At 39.7% G+C, this 20,812-nt stretch overlaps 1 protein-coding gene across 6 annotated transcripts in view; it reads right to left on the reverse strand.

The window, feature by feature from the left end:
* Nucleotides 1-20,812, reverse strand: part of usp24 (ubiquitin specific peptidase 24) — a 32,702-nt gene that overhangs the window by 2,465 nt on the left and 9,425 nt on the right. For 2 of the 6 annotated variants that reach the window (XM_067512287.1, XM_067512289.1), the window contains exons 16-66: nucleotides 19,670-19,762; nucleotides 19,085-19,192; nucleotides 18,862-19,008; nucleotides 18,504-18,635; nucleotides 17,619-17,730; nucleotides 17,471-17,547; nucleotides 17,204-17,344; nucleotides 16,903-16,956; nucleotides 16,702-16,817; nucleotides 16,459-16,525; nucleotides 16,079-16,189; nucleotides 15,846-15,944; nucleotides 15,361-15,534; nucleotides 15,175-15,260; nucleotides 14,893-15,001; nucleotides 14,539-14,694; nucleotides 14,331-14,428; nucleotides 14,047-14,142; nucleotides 13,745-13,967; nucleotides 12,063-12,225; nucleotides 11,716-11,877; nucleotides 11,437-11,507; nucleotides 11,194-11,354; nucleotides 11,051-11,112; nucleotides 10,702-10,893; nucleotides 9,671-9,785; nucleotides 9,321-9,465; nucleotides 9,118-9,237; nucleotides 8,854-8,979; nucleotides 8,513-8,611; nucleotides 8,342-8,424; nucleotides 8,109-8,250; nucleotides 7,902-8,021; nucleotides 7,563-7,777; nucleotides 7,010-7,134; nucleotides 6,253-6,394; nucleotides 5,778-5,928; nucleotides 5,204-5,299; nucleotides 4,878-4,981; nucleotides 3,794-3,907; nucleotides 2,719-2,926; nucleotides 2,522-2,611; nucleotides 2,295-2,397; nucleotides 2,087-2,205; nucleotides 1,811-1,924; nucleotides 1,639-1,704; nucleotides 1,479-1,545; nucleotides 1,228-1,306; nucleotides 1,041-1,116; nucleotides 640-726; nucleotides 411-521 (exon numbers count right to left, since the gene is read on the reverse strand). In XM_067512287.1, the coding sequence (XP_067368388.1) occupies nucleotides 411-521; nucleotides 640-726; nucleotides 1,041-1,116; nucleotides 1,228-1,306; nucleotides 1,479-1,545; nucleotides 1,639-1,704; nucleotides 1,811-1,924; nucleotides 2,087-2,205; nucleotides 2,295-2,397; nucleotides 2,522-2,611; nucleotides 2,719-2,926; nucleotides 3,794-3,907; nucleotides 4,878-4,981; nucleotides 5,204-5,299; nucleotides 5,778-5,928; nucleotides 6,253-6,394; nucleotides 7,010-7,134; nucleotides 7,563-7,777; nucleotides 7,902-8,021; nucleotides 8,109-8,250; nucleotides 8,342-8,424; nucleotides 8,513-8,611; nucleotides 8,854-8,979; nucleotides 9,118-9,237; nucleotides 9,321-9,465; nucleotides 9,671-9,785; nucleotides 10,702-10,893; nucleotides 11,051-11,112; nucleotides 11,194-11,354; nucleotides 11,437-11,507; nucleotides 11,716-11,877; nucleotides 12,063-12,225; nucleotides 13,745-13,967; nucleotides 14,047-14,142; nucleotides 14,331-14,428; nucleotides 14,539-14,694; nucleotides 14,893-15,001; nucleotides 15,175-15,260; nucleotides 15,361-15,534; nucleotides 15,846-15,944; nucleotides 16,079-16,189; nucleotides 16,459-16,525; nucleotides 16,702-16,817; nucleotides 16,903-16,956; nucleotides 17,204-17,344; nucleotides 17,471-17,547; nucleotides 17,619-17,730; nucleotides 18,504-18,635; nucleotides 18,862-19,008; nucleotides 19,085-19,192; nucleotides 19,670-19,762 (6,027 nt within the window). Of the gene's footprint in view, nucleotides 1-410; nucleotides 522-639; nucleotides 727-1,040; nucleotides 1,117-1,227; nucleotides 1,307-1,478; nucleotides 1,546-1,638; nucleotides 1,705-1,810; nucleotides 1,925-2,086; nucleotides 2,206-2,294; nucleotides 2,398-2,521; nucleotides 2,612-2,718; nucleotides 2,927-3,793; nucleotides 3,908-4,877; nucleotides 4,982-5,203; nucleotides 5,300-5,777; nucleotides 5,929-6,252; nucleotides 6,395-7,009; nucleotides 7,135-7,562; nucleotides 7,778-7,901; nucleotides 8,022-8,108; nucleotides 8,251-8,341; nucleotides 8,425-8,512; nucleotides 8,612-8,853; nucleotides 8,980-9,117; nucleotides 9,238-9,320; nucleotides 9,466-9,670; nucleotides 9,786-10,701; nucleotides 10,894-11,050; nucleotides 11,113-11,193; nucleotides 11,355-11,436; nucleotides 11,508-11,715; nucleotides 11,878-12,062; nucleotides 12,226-13,744; nucleotides 13,968-14,046; nucleotides 14,143-14,330; nucleotides 14,429-14,538; nucleotides 14,695-14,892; nucleotides 15,002-15,174; nucleotides 15,261-15,360; nucleotides 15,535-15,845; nucleotides 15,945-16,078; nucleotides 16,190-16,458; nucleotides 16,526-16,683; nucleotides 16,818-16,902; nucleotides 16,957-17,203; nucleotides 17,345-17,470; nucleotides 17,548-17,618; nucleotides 17,731-18,503; nucleotides 18,636-18,861; nucleotides 19,009-19,084; nucleotides 19,193-19,669; nucleotides 19,763-20,812 lie in introns of all 6 variants that reach the window. The other 4 variants (XM_067512286.1, XM_067512288.1, XM_067512291.1 and 1 more) reach the window with 2 other exon arrangements.

Below are 20,812 nucleotides of genomic sequence, written 5' to 3' on the forward strand. Positions count from 1 at the left end.
TATGGGAACAGAACAATTTTCCCTTTTTGTCAAGCAAGACAATAAATGGTAAACATTCATGTGGTATTCAGTGGCAGAAGGGTTATAATTTAATATAATGTAACACACTTATTGTTGTGCAGTGTTTACGTCTGCGCCAGAACAAGTCTTACAATCTTGTGTTGTGTGGGCAATCTGACAGGCACAACAGGAGTCCAAAAATGGAGCAGCATCAAATCCAACGGTAATAACAACTGTGGGAGGTAACAAACTGCCTTTTCAGCTCTTGACAGGAGCCACTGACATGTTTCGTTTTTGTTCTCATCTACTCTGTTTGGCTGTGGGAGCTGAGCATGTGCTGCTATTACACGATGATTCATGTAAGAAACCCACTGTGCTGAACAGCAGGTGGGGATGTGGTCGAGGGCTACCTGTCGGAGGCTGTGGTCTGCGTTTTCATTTGCTGGGCTGCCATCAGAGCCATTACTACTGCCAGACTGCTCCTTTTCATTTAACAATGCTGTTGCATAGGCCAAGGTATCCTGGAGTGTCAAACACACACACACACACACACACACACAGATAAGAGCAGAGGTAAAATAAACAGTAAGTGATATGTACAGTAGGTGATATGCTGATATATAGTATCTTTGTGTGTACCTGTGCAGAGATGGTGCGTTGGAAGGTTTTATTGGTGGATGTCTCATTTGAGACGTTGCTCTGTGGAGTCCAGTAATGTTCTGTCATCTGAGGGCAAAGGGGTACAATCAAAAGACCAAAAATCAAATAGGATCATGAAACAGGCTTTATTCAAAGTGTATAAAATATATTTCTATTGGGTGAATCCCAAATGTATGAGCAGTTACAATTTTCTAAAGTAATGGATAAATGGTGAAGAAAAGTAATTTGTACACTTATTTACTGAATATAAATATATTATACAAGGAGCAACATTTATCCTAAAATCGAATTTGAACGGACACAATACAGAAAAAGAACTTTAACAAATCTATATCTATTCCTTTTTGTATATATGGTGACACACAAATTCATAAGCCTGCCTTTTTTTGTAGCCACTGTACTGCCCAGCTCCAGTGACCAGACAAGTCTTTGAAGTAATCCTTGGCTGGAGGACACCTGGAAGGAAACATTAAGAATTGTGGTGGCCAGCTAAAGGAACATTTATTTTAAAACAACATCCACCTATAATTCCTATTGTTGTAACTGGGAACCCTGAGATGTACTCACTTCTGGGCTAATGTGACCAGGAACTTCACACACTGGTAGCAGCGTCTGCTGTCCACATTGTTACTCTGGTGCATCAAAGCTGTGAAGAGAAGATGCATTCATTAAATCTGTTTAATACACACAAACAAGTTTGTAATCTACCAGCAGATGATCTTAATTAGAAAAATGTTAAGTGGCCATTTGTTTCACTTTACTGTTGTGCCAGCTGTGGTCAGTACAATAAAAACAGCAGCAGCTAATTAAAGACATACCTAACAGGCCTTTCTCTGACTCAAAAGCATACTTGAGTCTCTGGGTTTGTAGGGGGTCTTCCATTACCTGACAGATTATTTAAGTGAGGTTAGAAAATTGACAAGAACAAGAATTATAAACAATTAGATCAACATGTAAAGGACCACTGATGACACTCACTAGCAATTCCTGCAGCATCTGAAAAATGTTCTTTAGTTCATGAGGTGGAGCCGTCTCCAGCTGGGTCTGTGGTACACAAAGTATCCAAAATATTTAAAAACAAGCAATACTAAAACAAGGAATCTTTGACTCTGTCTGTCAACTTAGCTGATTGAGGTTTTTTTTTTTTTACCTTGAGTAACTGCAGCACACCTAGGGAGAACGGCTCGTTACAGTACGAGCAGTAGGTCACCATCTCTATCAGGACAGAAAGGGGCCCTGACAGCTCACGCATAGCAAACATCACCTAGTAAATATTCACAAAGAACCTTTACAAATTTGTCCTGAAATAAAGGTCATGAGCTTGGATGGACTGCCTACATCTTCGATATATCTGAATGACAGGAATTACGTCGTCATCAAATGTAAAAAGGTTAAAACATGATAAACTGCTAGGTCTGTATGTCACCTCTAGAAGGTAGGGCTGTCCCTCTGGAGTGAAAAGCGAGGCCAGAATATCTGCGTGAAGTGGGAGAAGCGAGGAGGAAGATGGGACACTACTCAAATGCAGCTTACAACCTCCTGGAGCTACAGAGGATGACAAGTGACAAGTGAGTCAGATTAAGAAATGGACTATAGAAAAACAGAAGCAGGAGAAAAAGATTTAAGAGTCTCACCATGTGTCTTCTGGGTGCTGAGGTCACAATGCAAAGTGATGAGGGCCAAAGTACTGTGTAGATGAAGGAACTCTCTAGCCTGAGCTGGACTCCACCGCCGGTTCTGTAGAGACGCGGACGACAATTAATTTACATTTGAGGCATTTTGCAGGGAGGGAGGGAGAATTTAAATAGTCTGAAGGTTACGAGTATTTGAAGATTATTATACAGTGTTAAGACAGTTCTACCTGATTGTTCTGCCTATTGGGTCCCAACAGGAAGATAAGCATCCGACGATAAGCTGAGTGCTTCAACAACAACTGGCAAGGACCACAGCCCTGAGAGGGTGAACGGGAACAGCAAATTATTTAAAACTACTTAATATTGTACCATATTAAAGACTGTTGAAAAGTCTAAAACTTATTATTTTGAGTTGCGTTAATACCCTCTGAGTGAAGTTGCTGAAGAGGCTAAAGTACTGTGCACAGTTTTTCACATTCTCTGGAACATCTTTGTCCAATAATGAGAGCAGAGAGTCAGTCAAACTGTCCAGTCTTGGGTCTCCAAAGTGAAGTGCGCTCTCCAGAGTCTTTTCAAGAATGGATGCAACCACCACCCTTACCTCTCTCACGCTACACTCCAACAGACAAACCCTGAAGGGAGATTTACAACATATAAGTGAATGGAAATGAACCAATAAAGCAAGAGGAACTTTCCTATTTTAACATATGATAACGTTTTAAATACTAAGCATCTTAGTATTTAAAGTGTGTGTGGGGGGGGGGGGGAATAAAAAGAAATTGTACTGCCAGCCTCAGAACATTCTGCATACCATCATCATCACCACACACCTAAACACACCGCAGTGTAAAACTACACTTTTTCTCAATAAACAAGTATCTTCTAGTTCTAATTGGTGATAATACATAGACTCACCTGTTCTTTCAGCCAATCAGCATCAAGACACTGAGCATCATGCACATAAGTGTTTTTAATCCTCCAGCTGTGCAGATGCAACTGTAACCATGTTTAAAAATAGACCAGAGACTGCAATCCACTGGTATTTGTGTCTGCGATTAAAGTCCATTACAGAGAGCTACAATTGTATTTTATATTACATTCCACTGTATTCTCATGTGAGTGAGTGCAGTCTCAGTGGCAACGGCAGCATTGCCAGGGAAGAATTATTTGACCCTGGCCACTGTGCGTTCAGTGTGCATAGATTACAATGAGTGAGCAATGCTGGGACCTGCCAAATTTGTAGTATCGCATATCACTAGAAGAGCTACAAACAAAAATGCTGCAGTGATTAACACAAGGCCATGGCAGTTCCCCACCCTTCAAAACACCCCTACAATGACACAATATAAAGACATACATTCAGAACAGCATAAAGCTGAAGTGACTGCACTATTCTTTCTTCTATATACTATAATTATGTATATGAATTTAATTTAGTTTTTAATTTCTCATTTCTTTGTAGACATTTTGTCTTAAGTAGCTAACTAACAAGTACCAACCTAATGATCTCCCGGCCCTCTGGTCCAACCAGGTACTGCACCATCCACTGGCATGCTTCACTGCTTTTTGACAACAACACCTCCACTGCAGCCATCCACTCCTCTGTATCCACCCTGCCAGAGATACAAATGTAATACAAATATAATACTGATGCTTATAATGGATTTATCCCCAATGTGAATGTTTTTATTCAGGGTACGTGAGTTGCCAACCTTAAAGAAAGTTTTGTATTACCACCTTATGCTTAAAAAAAAAAACAAAAACACAAGACACATTGGCCTATATTTTTGATGGCTGATTAATTTATTAATATCAGAAATGAAAACTCAAACTGCGTGAATATAAAAACTGTCAGCTAAAAATAACTAAACTTGTGTAGACAATGAATAATTTTGTGCAGCTGAATTTAGAATTTTTAAAAAAAATAAATCTTTCGAAAACTGCACGTTAAGATTTTACAACCTTACACGGAGCTAAATATTACACACCTCCCCTCCCCTAACAGCACGGTGTATTACTGAAGAAACTTTACAGATGTCTAACTCCGCTCACATTAGATTTATTAGTTTTTGTGAGTTACAAAGAACACACAGATATACGAAACCTAGACAAATAATGTTAATCAACAGTTTGCACAAATTATATGTTATTATGCAATGTCAGTGAGGAAATGACATTAAATGCTACATCACATTATCCTAACTTGTTTGTGTTTTTGCCAGAGTGGTTTTTTGGTGATTTAAACCTAGTCTGTTTAATCCTACGCAGCTTCAGTAAACACACTTTTAATAGTATACCATTAAAACAGGAATGAAAACTAATTTACAACGACTGCAAATGTACAGCGCTGTTGTTTAGAGTTGTGATTCATCAAAGAATCTGACTGAGTTCTAAGAGTAGATAAGGGCACCAGCCACTGTGCCTGTTTGACTCCTACAAATATAGAGGGATTAATGCAAATGCAAAGCAACCACAACATTTACACCATGCTCACAAACGGTCACTGGCGTTTCTTATACTTTAGCGTACTCTGATATCTAAAGGTGAAGCTGGAAGTTGGAAAGTCTGCATGGGTGTACTTACCTGAGTTTCTTTTTGGTATGCAGGTAGGTGTGGAAAAGAAAGTGAACAGCCAGCTGGAGACTCTCTTTGGCCATAGGCTGGTAATCTAGATGCTTTAGTTTCGTCTGTAACAAACATGGTTTATAAAAACATCCTTGTCATAATCATGGTTGAGTGGCACTGTTGTAACATAAATACTGTACAAACTATCTTTAGAAAAGGTAAACAAAACAGAAAGAGATCCATCCAAACAAACATGTTAAAAAATATTTCTGGTTACAATATAAATTGTATCACTGTGTAGCCCCAGTTTGTATTTATTTAGGCAAGCAAATACAGATACATACTGCATTAACAGATGCCAGAGAGAGGGTGAAGTTAAAGTAGTCACTGTTGTACACATCTCTGTTCCTCATGAACTTCAGATTCTCATCTCTCACCATCTGCAAATAACACAAATTTCCATAAAGATGAGCTTTCTTTAATGTTTTTCAGGCTTCTTCTCTGTCTGGTAAAATTGAGGATGTACTAAGCAACTCTGCTGGGTTTCAAATGACAGTGAGGGGCATCTGTATCTCATTTGGCCATTTGAAGTGTCCTTGGGCAAGACACTGAACCCCAAGTTGCTCCTGTTGGTCAGGTGAGCCCCTTGCATGTCAGCCACCGCCATCAGTGTGTGAGTGTGTATGTGTGTGAATGGGTGAATGAGAAGCAACATTGTAAAGCACTTTGGATAAAAGCGCTATATAAATGGTCACTTATCATTTACAATGAATGGCAGCTGTCAAATGCCAAGAGGTTATGTTGCTGATATGGTAATTGTACTGCAACAGAATAAACGTTAATGTGGTGTAAAAACAGACTTTTTCCCTCCCACGTTTCTTTTTGACTTTCCACAGCACAAACTTGATGGCTCTTTACCTGATAGATGCTGGCAGGCATTTTCTCTACAAACAGGCCCTTCTTTTCTCCCTTGCGCACCAGGCGGGTGAGGAGAGTGAGGCGATCATTGTTGGCCCTTGGGGGACGAGGAGAGGACTGTGGGGAAACATCAGGGGAAGATGGTGCAGACCTGGAGAATACAATGGAAACCAAGATGAGTGATAATGAGGGGTGATTTACTGGGGTTAATAAAAAGGTGCATATTTTTATTCATGGTGCAAAATAAATTATTCATTATGAGAGGCTTTTTTAACAGCAAGAAAGGTTCTAGTTGCTGTCTAATGTTATTACTGGCTCTAAACCAACATCAGTCATTAGCTGTCAATTGCAAAAAGATGGCCAATATACATTATTGTGCTGACTGTAGCACATCAGCATGGGAAATAGTGAGAAATACATGATCAAAGACCCTGTGTTTTAGTTGAAGCTAGCATGTGGTAGAAAATTAACTCACAGTGAGAGGTCTTCAGCTTCCTGCCTCATGATGCTGACTCTGCTTTTTTTGGGCAGAACAGGTGAATTCTGGTCACTGATCTTCTGATAGAACAGCATGTAGGCGTTCCAGTATCTCCTTCGGACATCTGGGTATGGGTTAGCTGCACAAACCCATACATACACACTTTGTTTCAATTTGGGGGTTGCATCCTCTGAAGGCTGCATTTACAGACTGATGGCGTCGCATTAAGGCTGCACCATTTTGAAAGCTCTTTCTCTGCCAAACACCTGGCAATGAATGGCTCCACTGAGTTTTTTTCATGGCCCAACATATTCCGTGATCCTTTGGTGTGTTTTGAATATGTGATTTTGGTGACTAGCTAACTAGCAAGACGCTATGTTAACAAAACCAAGTAGCTTAAACTACCAGGTTTTAATAAAACTTGTTAAGTTATATCAAATTAATAATGGTGGTTAGCTAGCTGCTAGCTAGCCGCCCAACTGTCCACATCCAACTGGGAACAGCTGGTGAGGTAAGTAGGAAGTAATCTGTAGACCAGACCCCTTCATTTCGGGTCTTGTCTCCATAGACATTGGGGTCTATGTGTTCAGTGGGGTCAATATGCCTACGAAGACTGCATCTTTTGAAGGACGCAACCCCTGAATTTAGACACAGCTTGCCTTGTGAAAAAAGTGTGTGGTGGTTTACTTTTCAATTCTTTAAGTTTAGTAATCAAAATTACATTTGCACACAAAAGTTTACGCCCACTACTTACACTGATCATAAACTTTTGGGCGGTACTCTCCTCCAAAGCACTCGTACTCCAACGTTTCATCATTCATATCAAACTCCTCCACCACGTTGTCATTGAACTTGTACCAACGTCCCCGGGCACTACCACTAAGATACAAACAAAGACAAAAAAAAGGTCAGGAGTAAAGGTGAAGTTTAAGAGAGGAAAGGAAATTTTCACATTTAGATTCTTGCTACCTCAGGACAAGAAACTTCCCATTAACCAATTTAAATAAAACCAGAAAACCAAAAACATTTACAAAAACATCAACAAGAGTATTCTCACTCTGTTACAGAGTAGAAAACAAGGACTTTACTTCCATTACATTTAGACCCTTACTCTGCTCTACTCATTAGTTTGCAGTGGAAAAAAACAGATGAGATGGTATAGCCAGTCTTCCACTAATCGACTGCTATGCACTTCTTAAAATGGAAGAAAATGCGCCGAGGAGCTTCATCTAGCGCATGAAACTTTTTTTTTTTTTACTTCAGAAAAACAGGAGGGAGGAAAATATGCATGTCTATAGTCTTCTCACCGTCTATCCTTAATGAAGGAGTAGTAGTGTCCAGCATGAGCCTGGCCACTATGAACAACAACTCCCACAAGCTCGTAGTTCTCAGAAATTGTGACTTTCTTTCTGGGTGACCCTCCTGATGTCCCATCACCTCGTCCCTCACCAGCCTCTCCGCTGCAGTCTTGACGAGCCATTCCTGAGACAGTGTAGGGCTCCATGTTTAACACCCAGGGGAACTACATACCAAACAAATAATACAAATATAATTCATCATGTTTATATTAAATACACAAGATAAATTACAGTCTTTAAAAAACAAAACAAAAACAGGTACAAATATACCTCAGTGAACAAGCTTACCCTAATCTGTTCATCATATTTGATGGAGCGTCCACTTTCCCAGTCAAAGCCAAAGCGCATGAGGTGAATACAGAGAACACTGGGCAGGGATTTGATGCATGTCCTCTTCACTGTGGTCCTCTGTGCAGATGAACAAATGTAAAAACTAATTAGTGCACACAGCAACAGTACAGCAGAAAAAAAACATACGTAAAAGCAGAAACAGACCTTTTCCTTGCATTTCTCACAGTAGTAGGCATTGCTGCCCTCTAGCACTTCTCCTCTGACAAACTGGTCCAATGAGATCTCTAGACTTTGACAAGAAGTCACTCCAAGGTTCAAAGCCATGAATGTTTCCTCACGCTCATACCTAGGGTAGGATAAAAATATAGCATAAAAAAGGTCTTACCTGCTGTCAGATGTTCCAAAATGAAATGAATCTCTTGAATTTTTGTGCTCACCGGTGAGGACAGTCTTTGCAAATTTTCTGGTCGGAGAATATTCCCTGAAATGTGTTTTTGAAGATCTGTTCTCGACCCATTTTCTGGTGGAAATAAAGTTCTCTTAAGAATCCTATAGTCATAACTTATTCAAAGAACTTGAAAGAACTGATGCCATTGTGCTAGTTTTACCTTGAGATGTTCATCAAGCTGGTCCACCAGGCTGGTAAAGAACTCATAAGCATCTTGCTGTTCTCTTACATACAACTCCTTGTTCCACATCTTGAAGATCTGCAGCAGCAATTTTTTTAAATTAGTGAATTATAGTTGGATTATACCTCTATAAATAGAAAATGAGCATGAACATCTGCTTGTCAGGTCAAAATTTAGGTTCAGTTCTTTTGGTTTGGTGTTTGGTGACATCACATTTATGAACCTATACTTCAAGTTGAAGGGCTGTGTTTGTATAATCAGAATACATTGCTCAGCTCTATCAATAATTGTTAAACAAAAGGAAGCTGAACTGAAATTACCTTCCAAAAGTTCTCAGGTACATAGTACTGCAGTTTGCTCTCCATCAGATGTCCAAACAAAGACTGGACCTGGTAGAAGACACTCTCTTCCGGTTGGTCTGTGTCATCCTCAATGGACAGGAAAGCCTTAAAGCAAACACACACAGACAACGATGCAACATATGAGCTTGGATCTGGGATCAGAGAGCAAAGGCCTCTGGTCAGAAACTAAACAAACAAACCAAAAAAAACCCAATAATTTTTTAATAAAAAAGAGATAGGTACCTCAGGTAGGCCAGGCTGCATGTAGAGCTGCTGGAACACAGCATTCATGTAACAAGTGGCTCCTCCATTCTTGAGTCCAACAAAACCTGACACTGATCTGCTCTCTACTGGTGGCAGATACTGAAAGAAACGTCACGTATTAACTTTTTACATTACATATAATGACTCATATCATTATAAGGAATATTAAATTCGAGTCTTACATCAAACTCCTTGCAGAGGGAGGGATCAGACTGGTGGTGCATGGACAATAACTCTCTGGTGATCAGCCGGAGGTTTGAGAGAGAACTGTCTGCGAGCATCACCAGCACCTCATAGGCTGCTAATCTGCTGCTCGCTGTGCTGCACCTGACCAGACACACAGATAAGATAGAGGACACAAAATTAAAACATCAGTGCCAACTACAGACTACAGTCCTGTGTCTGGTGCTAAAAAACAAACAAACAAGAAAACAGTTAAAAAAAAAAAAAAAAAAAAACGTTTTTCAGATTAAATTGGTTCACAGGAGAAAAATAAAATGTAATTTGATGGATTGGGATAAAAATATCATACTTGGGATGGAAGTCATGGCTGGGGGCTGGAGAAGGTGTGGGATTGGAACTGTTGATGATGATGCGTGAAGCTCGAAAGAGGAAGTCATCCAACAACTGCTGTATCAGAGATGGGCCTGGAAATGAAAAAGTTCTTAGTGTTGTCAACTTTTCAAACTGTTTAATTTGAGCCTTTTTGACACTGATCAACAACAGAGCTCTACTTCTACAATATCAATATCTGAAAACAGATGTTTACAAAGTAATCAAAATTAATTACAAATACAAAACAGAAAACACATGTTTAGGTTTAGGTTTTCACAAAGTCAGTATTTAGTAAAGGCACCTTTGGCAGCAGATACAGCACTGAGCCTGTGTAGAAAGGTCTCAAAATCAGCTTTAAACATGTGGACACTGCATTTCTTTGCCCCTATTCTTTGCAAAACCTGCCTGTCAGAATAAATAGGGATTGTGAGTGAACAACCCTTTTTTAATGAGCCACAAATTCTTAAAAGTTTGAGGTCTGCAGTCTGACATGGTCACAACATTAACCTTGTTGTTTTGACATACTTTTTGTGTTGTTTTGGTTGTATGCTTTGTAGCTTTGGCGACTCACTTGTAAGTCGCTTTGGATAAAAGCGTCTGCTAAATGACTAAATGTAAATGTAAATGTAAATGTATGCTTGGAATAATGGTCTGGAAAACAAAACTTTTCCCAGGTTGCAGTTCTTTTCCAGAGTTCTTCAGATTTTCCTCCAGGATTTCTCTATATTTTAACAACAGCAGCAACAAGCCAGCAGCCGAGTCTGCTGCAGTGAAGCATTCCCACAGCATGATGCTTCTATAACCATGTTTCATGGTGGGAGTATGTCTTCCATCCTCCATGTCTAAATAATACATTTATTTACTCCAAGAGATATTTATTGACAGGGATTTCTCATCTTCCTGTTAATCAATGCATAAAATGTAAAAACATTAAAGAAAATTAAACTTCCAAGGGGGGTGAATTTTTGAGCTTTTTATAGGCACCATATGCTATGTATGTGTTCTTACCAAGATGTTCCTTCTCACTGCCACAGAGTGACAGCAAAGTCTTGATGAGTCGAAGGTGTCCTGCCAGGAGAATGTTGTCTGCCTCGCTGGTCTCCATCTCTGAGCTCCAGCTGGGCTCGAAGTTATCAAGCCAAGAGATCTCATCCTCCAGCATGGTGGCTGCACTCACTTTTAACACCTCCATTTCTGATGCTGGATGCCGGAGGTAGGACAGGTAGAGAAGGATAAAGAAAAAACGTTTTGCACTGACTTTTAAAGGGCTGAAAGAGCCTTAATCTCTAAATTACATCTGTTTTTACATCAGGGTATTCTACAGGTGACAAAAAAACGGAGGAGTTTATTGGCTTACTTGTTAGGTCGTCCAAAAGCTGACATCTAAGGTCGAAGTATTCAGTGCACTGGGACAGTAACCTGAGGAGAAAAAGCACTGTGAACAAAATACGTAATTTTCAGGAATTTACTGTTCATTAAGGGTTTTTCTTGCTTAAACACCTCTGATTGACGCCTCTCATGACCGATGTGGGACTCCATAATGGCAGCTGAGCACCAAGTATGACTGAGAGAAGGAACAAGTTGGGTTTTTGGACTTCAGGGAAGGCTGAAGTGTCAGATTGACTCAGAGTGTACAGCTGATCACAAGCTACACGTCGAATCTGATACAATAGAGACATTACTGTTAGGGACACACAATACTGTCTTCTGTGCAGTATATTGCAAAAAGAGGGGGCTGTTTACCTCTCCACTGGGAGATCCCAGCAGAACATCGATGATGAAATCACTGACAGAAGGAAGGTTGTAAAAAGAACCTGGAGAATTAAACCAATCATAGAATTTAGTACTATTACAGATGTATGGAAAACAAAGTAAATGACAACCTAAATAAAAAATAGACAGCATGTCAGCTGCCAGAATATTGTGCCAATTCATGGGGGACAAATGGCAAGTGATTATAAAAGCAATATAGATCAATGTCAATACTTGAAATGTGTGTTTGTACTCGTGCATGAGACTTACAGAATTGCTGACAGCGTAACTGCAGACATGTAACCAGCAGTGACAGAGCCTCACGGGCGATGATGGCATCTTTTATGGAGACACTCTGCTGTCTGACACATATACCTGCATGCAATGCTGTCGGCGTGGTCTCCCCCTCACTGCTGGAGCTGCAGTTGCTTCCTGCAAAAACACACACAACATTTTGTTTTACTATTGCTTTTAATTACTGCTAAGGATTCAGCCATGAGCTGTTGGCAACAAAACACTAGACAAAGCTCACAAATGAGGACAAATGCCAAAATAAATGACTGTAAACAGTATTTTGGGGAATGAAAAGTAAGTGTTTAGTGCATTGTCTGTCTTACCAGTGCTGCTGATTCTGGTGCGGACTCCCTGTGGAATAAGTGAAGTGTGGGTCTCTCTGATTGGCTGTGAGCTGCCAACCAGATCCAATCGGCCTGCTGCAGCTGCCCACGTCAGACGCATGAAACAGGCCACAGTGGAAGTGAAGTCACTCACCTCCATGGTCTAGAACAAAGAGAGATTTTTGTCAAGGTGTCCTCCCTGCTTAGAGTCTGGATCTCTACTGATGTTTCACCCCCTACCCAGTACATCTTCCACTGCCCCTTATTGGATACTGAGCCCAAGAGCTCAAAATTAACATGGTCCCGATTTCCTTTTACATTTTTACAAATAGTCTGTCGAAAGTAATTTTGTTTTTCAGTACATCACCATGAATGTTCTGGTTATTAAATGCATCACTGCAAAACTACACAGTGAATTCGAACCTTCTGATTGACATATTGTAATGGAAATAAATATACAGATATAGAATACTCAGTAAACAGTTTATTTTAGTTCAACACTATAACAACTAATATAGAGGTCTAATGTTTTAATGTGTATTGAGCAGATTTTCTTGATCACTTTATACCCACAATAATAATATATATATTAATATGCAGTCTATTTAGCTCTGTTTTATGCTACAGCTGTTACATGCTTACATTTTGCTTTGCCTGCCTTAACAGAAATATGCCAATTCCATTCTGTAACATCTGTTTATACATATGTCTGTGGCGTTGCAATATTACCTATATAAGCAAGAGCATAACAAATGGTTATACCAGGTACAGTGTGACCTGATATTATTAATACTTAATTAGCCTGCAACCGTGTGTCATGAAACTGATATTACAACCCAATTTGCAAAAAAGTTGGGAAGATGTGTAAAACAAATAAAAACATATTTTAAAAATCTGATCAACCCACATTTTAGTCACAATAGAACATAAAAAACAAAGCAGATGTTTAAACTAATTTAAATATTTCATGGAAAATATTAGCTCATATTAAATTTGATGGCAGCAACACATTTAAAAAAAGTTAAAACATGGTGATGTTTACCATTGTGACTGTTGGATTATACTGACTTACCCATAGTCTAATAAACTTTTAGCTGTGTGAAAATGCATTTATCTATATAACAGCAAAGTCACCACACAGACTTAACATAAACTGCATGAAGTTAGGAAGAATAATTATAAAATCAGTCAACATCACCAACAAGTACAATTCCTACATGGTGCTACCTGATTTTGAAGGGTGGGGGCTTCTGTCTCAGTATCTCCTAGAACTTATGGTTAAAAGTCTAGTGCATTAGGTATGGCATATACACCTTGACATAGTTCTATGTATTTTAATGTTTTTGCAGCAATTAGCTAAAAAGCCTGTGGTAAAACATTGCTTTTCTGTATATTTATGATTGAGTGTTTGGATAATTTATTCTTACTGGTCATTAGCTCATGGAGCGTTTTTCTTGCATGTGCTTGACTGAGCACTGATATTGTCCACTCAAGTTGAGGAACAAATTTGACGCAGATAAATAAAAATACGCAGATAACATAATTGCACAGACAAGAACATTTTCTTTATTGTGCCAAAACAGTTTCAGATCCTGAATCTTTGTGTCCCAGGTGCTATTTTTACTGTCCCATGGAAACAGTTCAAAACCAAAAGTGTGGATCTCTGTGTTTCAGCCCAGTACCTGAATAGCTACACGAGCAGCAGGTATGATCTCCTCCACTCTAATGGATGAGCGCTCAGACAAAGACATCTGTCTGTATGAGGACTTCTCCGGAGTTCCACAAAGAGACAGCTGTCGCCCAGTTCGGCCAGCGTTACGAAATGGACGTGATGACAGTGCCTCACCATCTCTAATGACATCATCGTCCAGTACTGAAGGCATGCTCTGACCAACTAGAAGAAACCTGAAACACAACTTATTATAATTAACTTGTTACATAATCCAGAATATCCACCTCCGTGTGTTAAAGAGGGATTTTGTACCTGGCCAACTGAAGACAGATTGAGTAAACGCCTTGTCTGGTCTCATAGTCCACCTCGGATGGGATGGAATCTCTCTGCATAACATTCACCACCAGACTGCAGAGGGGAGACAGAGAAGAACAGCTGTTTGGACTAAATATAGAAACATAAAAAGGTATGCCAAGTAGCATATATGTGCTATAATGTAGCTTGGCACGTGTGGTGACACTTCCTACAGTGAAACAAAGCAACACCACACATTGATGGCACTTTTTATTTAATAGGTTTGTACTGTGAGCTGTTACCTGAGGCCACCTGCTTTAAGAAAATTCTCACAGAAGGACTTGCTGCTGGTTTTGGCCATTTCGTCATCAGATGTGGGCATGAGCTTTGAACTTAACACCTAACACAGAAAGAGAATAGGGAAGGAAACAGATTTTAAAGCTCTTAATACACCTTTAAGGTAACAGAATAGGTATTACCTATTGGGTTTATGTTCACATTTGTGTCTACCTCTAGGTTGTACAGCACTCTGAAAGTGGACATGCCCGGAGCAGAGGATCTGAACAGGGATTCCAAGATAGAAGCAGCACTGGGCTGGTGCTGTTGCTTGGAGGTCATAGATGGAGAACGAGAGCCTGTACCTTGACTAAGTGTGAACAGTGTCTTCTGCAGAAAATGATACAAAGGGAAGTGGAATGTTTAACACACAGAGCGATAAGGAAGACTCTGAAATCCCTTTAGTTACACAGAATCTTAGACCAAATGCACCAAATACTAGGACAAGTAGACAATGGAGTGATTCAACATTTAGCCATGGCAGCTGCAGCTTGACCTAAATGTATGTTAACAGACACCCTGACGTACCTGGTGGCTCCAAACGCTGGATTCTTTGGGAACAAAGTTGTCAAGAGCATCTTGCACTTCTGGATCTGTTGGAATTAGCAGCAGTAGTTTCCTCACACGTAGCGTGATCCTGAAGAAAACAAATAAAGGGTTTGAATACACTGTAATATAAAGGTAATTTAGATAACTGATGCTTAGATTTCCATCAATATGCTTTGATGTCATTGTGTGAATCCCATTATTAAATTAAGATAGTTAAAGCAAAATCAGGAAGACAAAAAAAAACAAAAAACAAAACCTCACCTCGATTCATCTAGGTTAGCTAGCTGATAAAGCATCTCAAACACATTGCACACCAAAGCCATTACAACCCCAGGCAGGGACTTCTCCTGGAGAGAGAAAAAAAATTGGATACAGTGCTTCAGTACTAATGCAGGCCTAAGTGTTTCCACAATATGCAAGTGTATCTGTAAGTGTCTGAGAAGGAACCTGCTCCAAGGCGTAGGCGGAGTTAAAGACAGCTGAGCTGGAGCTACTTGATGCAGAGGCTGAGGACTCTGAGCTGCCGGAGGGAGTGCCAGTGCCTGAACTCTTGACAGTCAGGCTCTGCTCATCGCTGAAGCCAAGTTGGGACAGTAGCTTCTGGTCCCGATTCATAGTCAACTAACACATGGAAAAGGGGAGTGCAGAGACGGAGTGAGAGAAGAACTGGGATTGAGGTTGTTTAAGCCTATGTTTCCACTGTCACACAACAGACCACTGTGGGCCAATTTAAAAAAAAATGGATGGTGGCACCCATTCCTAGAGAATTAAGAGTGCACTGATTTGTAGTTCGTAGTGTGTTCTGGCTTCAGGGGAAACACATAATTGGGAAAGGAGTAAAATACTTTGGGGAGGGAATGACAGATTATATACAATACATAAACTTAAAGAGGAAAATACAGTCTTTCTCTTCAAGACTTGTCAACACTTACCACACTATCATTGGCAAAGATCTGGACATTATCCACTGGACAGCTTAAGTGCTCAGATATCTTCCACCTAATACTTCCTATTGTCTCATTACTGTGGGTCTGCAGGACACACACACACACACACACACACACACACACACACACACACACAGTAAGAAGTGCTACTGCATCTGTAGAGGTAATTTTACACAATAAAGATGCATTACAGGGGAAATAGAAAAGTCTTACAGTACCTCTAAGGTGAAAGTGTCTTTGGTTGACTCATAGGTGATGTGAAGAGTGACAGGGTGTCCATTGAATGAGGCCCCATGAGGTAGAATAGTGCGAGGAACTGAGTACATATCCTGCACAGCCAAACAAACAAACAAACACACACTCTAATTTGAAAAAGCTTAAAGCAAACAATGCCTCATGGAGACAGAAAGTAACTTACTAACAAACAAATCATGGGATCAGACATTGTATCCTAAGTATGTGACATACATGAGCATGCAAATACTGTATCTATAGTCAGCGGATGTTTGTGTGTCAATGAATGTTGATGTCCTTGTTTCTTACACTTAGCTATAAAACTGGCAATAAAACCCGCAGGGTTGCCGTCTGCGTAGCCTACCTCTATAGTGATGACATAGCGTTCAGCCAACAGCAGCAGTCTTTCAATTATAACCAGCTTAGTGGATCTGGAGACAAGCATACACAAATAATTTTTCAAGGGAAAGAGAATGTTCCAATGCAAAAATATATTTTATTTTGTGTGTCTTATAGAAGCAAACAGTTACATTTAACAACAGTTACAAGCCCTAGCATGTTTTAATAGGTTTAATAACCATGTTCTTACCCAAACCCCCCTCTGTACCTGGATGGTGATTGTACAGATGTGGCCACGGTTGGCATGGCAGTGGCCGTCAGCATCTTGGTTGCCCTGGTGACAGCATGTGTCAAAGTAGGACCACCCAGAGCCGAACTTGCTGCCTGAAAAGCAAAAGGAAAATGCTATCACATGTTGATTTCTATGAAATGGCACAACCATTGTGACGCAACAGATTTTTCCACTTACCTCCAGTCTCTTGTAACAATCAGCAATGAACTTCTTGTGCAATGACACAGAATCCTGGAAGGGTGAAAAGTGACAAGTTTCAAATAGAGACAGAAATCACTGATCCACCTGCTTATTTTAGGCTTGCAATAGCTCAGGTAAACACATTATTTTCGTATTTTTAATCCCCAGATCCTAGCACAGTATTTTATTATGAATCATTAAATTGTAAACAAACCATGACTTTCTATAAAACAGGCTGACTTTAAAGATGACAGGATTGAAATAACACTTCTGAAAGACTGAGGACACATACACTAACCTTCTTCATTTTAGGATTGAGGTTGGTGTAGCTATATGTTATAATTAGTTGGATTGCTTCATTGGCTATCTCTTCATCAGGGGTTTCCATGGCAATGCGCCAGATAAAATCCATCCCTGCCAGTTCAAGGCGTTCCACACACTGAATTCAGACAAAATCCAAATGTGAAAATGCGTTTATGTCGATACGTATTTACAGCTCTAATGACATAAAAACTAGTTGCAAAGTTCATGTGTAAAAAACAAAACGCAGACAAACGTGACTGACCAGCTGAGTTCCCTGGCGTTTCAGACGATGGTCACACTGGTTAACATTCTCAAAGAAGGTCTTAAACAGATTGAAACCTGAGAGAAACAAAGACGATATCATTTATGAAAGGTTGTTGAACAATGTATCTCCTTGAAAACGGTCTTACCATTCATGGTAATCTCATAGGGCTCCAGTTTTAAGATCTTTTCCTTGAAGAGCTGCTGCTGAACATCACTCTCGAGGTCATGTTGTCCTTTGGTGAACCACTCAAAACACATCTGCATACATAAAAGCATACTGTGTTTTAGTTTCTTCAAACCACATTTTTGATGTAAGAAATTATTTCTCATGTCCTGTCCAACAAATTAAATTAGTCAGCAGCTTTTTTCCCGGCATAATTTGTCAGACTAGTCTACTGATCTATACAGATCTGTGCCTACTCTTTTCAAGTGTTTTTGTATACTTTGGCGGTCTGTTTGAGAGAAAATGTGAAAGAAATACAAACTAAATAACAGGTTTAGTGGCAACACTTCAAGGCAGCAAGCAAAAAGATTGAAAAACTTGACCTATAGGAAGGCAAAAACAGGTGCTGAAATAATTAATAAACTTTTTACAGAACTTCTCAAGACTCTGTTGATGTGATTTTGACTCAATCCATTATGTGTCTCACTGTCCTGCATGTTTAATATTGTACACAAAAATAGTTATGTAATAAAACACTTTGTAACTCTTGTGTTGAAAAGAAATTAATCTTATTTCTATTAGATGTCTACTAGATTTTTTAAAAATAAACTAAACCACTGTTACTTTTCCAGTTCTTTAAGGGCTTAATTCACAAGACCCTAATTATCTACGCAATTCCTTACTTTTGAGATAATGTCATGAACCAGGATCTAAAACCTTCACAAACTCCTTTCAAATGTGCTTTAATCTGGTAAAAATGCTGTCTTACACTATTCACCTTTGCTCCTCCAGAGCACCCATTATAGAAAGGTAAAATCACATACAAATGGCCAAGGACAAGGTTGCATTTGCACAACTGGCTTTATACCTCGCGGTCAAGTTCACAGACATCCTGCCCCGACACCAGGCACTCCCAGAGCTCCTTGGCCCTATTCCAGACCAGGTAGAGGCTGGCCTCCTGGAGGAAGAAGGCCAGGAAGCGCAGGTGGCTGTCCAGATACTGAATACAGAGAGTCAAATACAATCTGTCAATAATTAAATGGAGGTGGAAAGGTTTGATTACCTCCTGTGTAGTGTATAAATCCAGTTTAACTCAGATAAAGTTAAACTGGTCATATAACTGTCACATTATGAATTGTAACATAAATCATTAGTATAAGTTGTAAAATAAGGTTTGATAGAAAAGAAAAAAACTAAAACAAAAACTGCACAAACAAAAAACAAACCTCCTGGTAAGTGTATCGTCCATCTACCAGGGTTGAGCCTGAGAGGCCGTTCCCCGAAGCGGTCACAGCTAGTCGATGGCAGCACACAAGCGATCCCGTAATCAGTTTAACAATCTCAAAGTTCTTCTTCAAGTCCTGAATGATGCTCTGTGGGATGGCAGAGAATGGTTACCATAGCAACATTATACTGACTGTAAAAGATTTTGTTGAAGGCGTGCCTCACCTTGTCTTGTTTCTGATAGGTCTGCTTAATGAAAGAACGTGTGATCTCATGCAGCTGACGGAGAGCAGGAACAACCCAGACTGCCTGAGGACTGCTCTGCTGGGAGGCCTGTTGACACACACACACACACACACACACACACACACACACACACACACGATAATAATATCTGCTAAAGCAGATTTAGAAAAGATGTCTGTAATACCCACCAGGCCCACAGTTTAAGAAGTGTAAACACGTTGTCCCTGGCTGTCATTAGATTCATGTATGCATAAGCAATCGTGCTAGTACTTTCACCAAAGCTGATCCTTCATCCAGCAGATAAATCACTCATTTAATTCAAACAGCTCTCACCCAGGACAAGATCAACACCCCTGTGTAAATCATCAGTCAGTGCCAAAGCAGAAGATTAACATACACCTGGTTAAACTACCTCATGTTGCAATCATGCTTGAAATTATCAACCTGTAACCAATAAAAGCCTTTTGCGGTCAAGCCCTCCTCCACGATTGGTTGGCAGCCATAATGCAACGACAAAAGAGAGAGATTTGTCAGTGGAATATAAATTATACTGGCTTCTCTTACTTTGGCCAATGTGTTAGCTTTCTTCTTTCCCCAAGTGCCAGTAAGAAATGAGCTTTGAGTGTCGCTGCCTTTACTCTCCTCCTGAGTGGGAGTCTAGAAACATACATTTGATTTGAGTTTGGACATTTGTACACATAGGTGTGAACACACCTAATAATAACTGAGATTGATAAGGGTGAGAGGCAAATATTTTGTTTAGTATGTGTAGCTGCAATAATGCCAAATATTTTGACATCATGTCTGAGCAGGAAAAACATTGAACTAGTGGGAGAGCCAGCATGACCAACAGTTTACTCATGCTGATATACATATTGGAAGACTGACTGTGTGATGAAGAGGGAATTCCTTCCAAACTTGTATAGCTTTTACTTGACAATGAACAGATTAATTTCCTTCACCACTCTCGAAATTGAGAGGCCAAATGTATAAATGTGTGTATAAATTAGGGTTGTCAGCATTATAACGATAATAACATTTTAATGTAAATTCCTTTTAATGACACTAACATTTTTTTATGTTGATGATGCGGGTTCTGAAGATGACCTGTTCCACCTGAGCTCGACAATGTGAGTGAATGGGTAGGATTGTTGATTGATTCTCAGTTGTTCTTGCACTCAGAGTGCATTCAGTGACATTAACAGATACAGTTATTTTGTGGTGTTTCTGATGCAGTTTTTCTGCTGTCTGCCTCTCTGTCTAATGTAGGGTAGAGCAGGTCTTTCTCTCTCTCTCTCTCTCACACACACACACACACACACACACACACACACACCTTCAACAGTGGGGAGTCAGAGCCTAGGTGAGGTAAGAACTTTTTTACTGTATCATTACACAAAATTACAACTTGGCGAGTAAAAAGCCAATAGAAATAGCTCATTAAAACACATGTCAGTCAAGCGTAAGTGGTATAGTCAAAACTGCCTGTGGTGATCACGGATATCTATTAATCATAGTGAGTTTATCTATCCAATTGCTACGAGTACGCTAAAACAATACCGGTTTTTAAATGTTTAGACTTATTGGTCACATAACTTTATAACCGAGCATAGAGATAATATGTGACCTTGCTGTAGGAAAAATTATTTTAATTATTAATGAATTTTCACCCAGTTGTCAGTTTAACTCTATGCACATAAAAGTATC

The sequence above is a fragment of the Channa argus genome, chromosome 8, assembly GCF_033026475.1.
Source record: "Channa argus isolate prfri chromosome 8, Channa argus male v1.0, whole genome shotgun sequence".
Taxonomy (NCBI): Eukaryota; Metazoa; Chordata; class Actinopteri; order Anabantiformes; family Channidae; genus Channa; species Channa argus.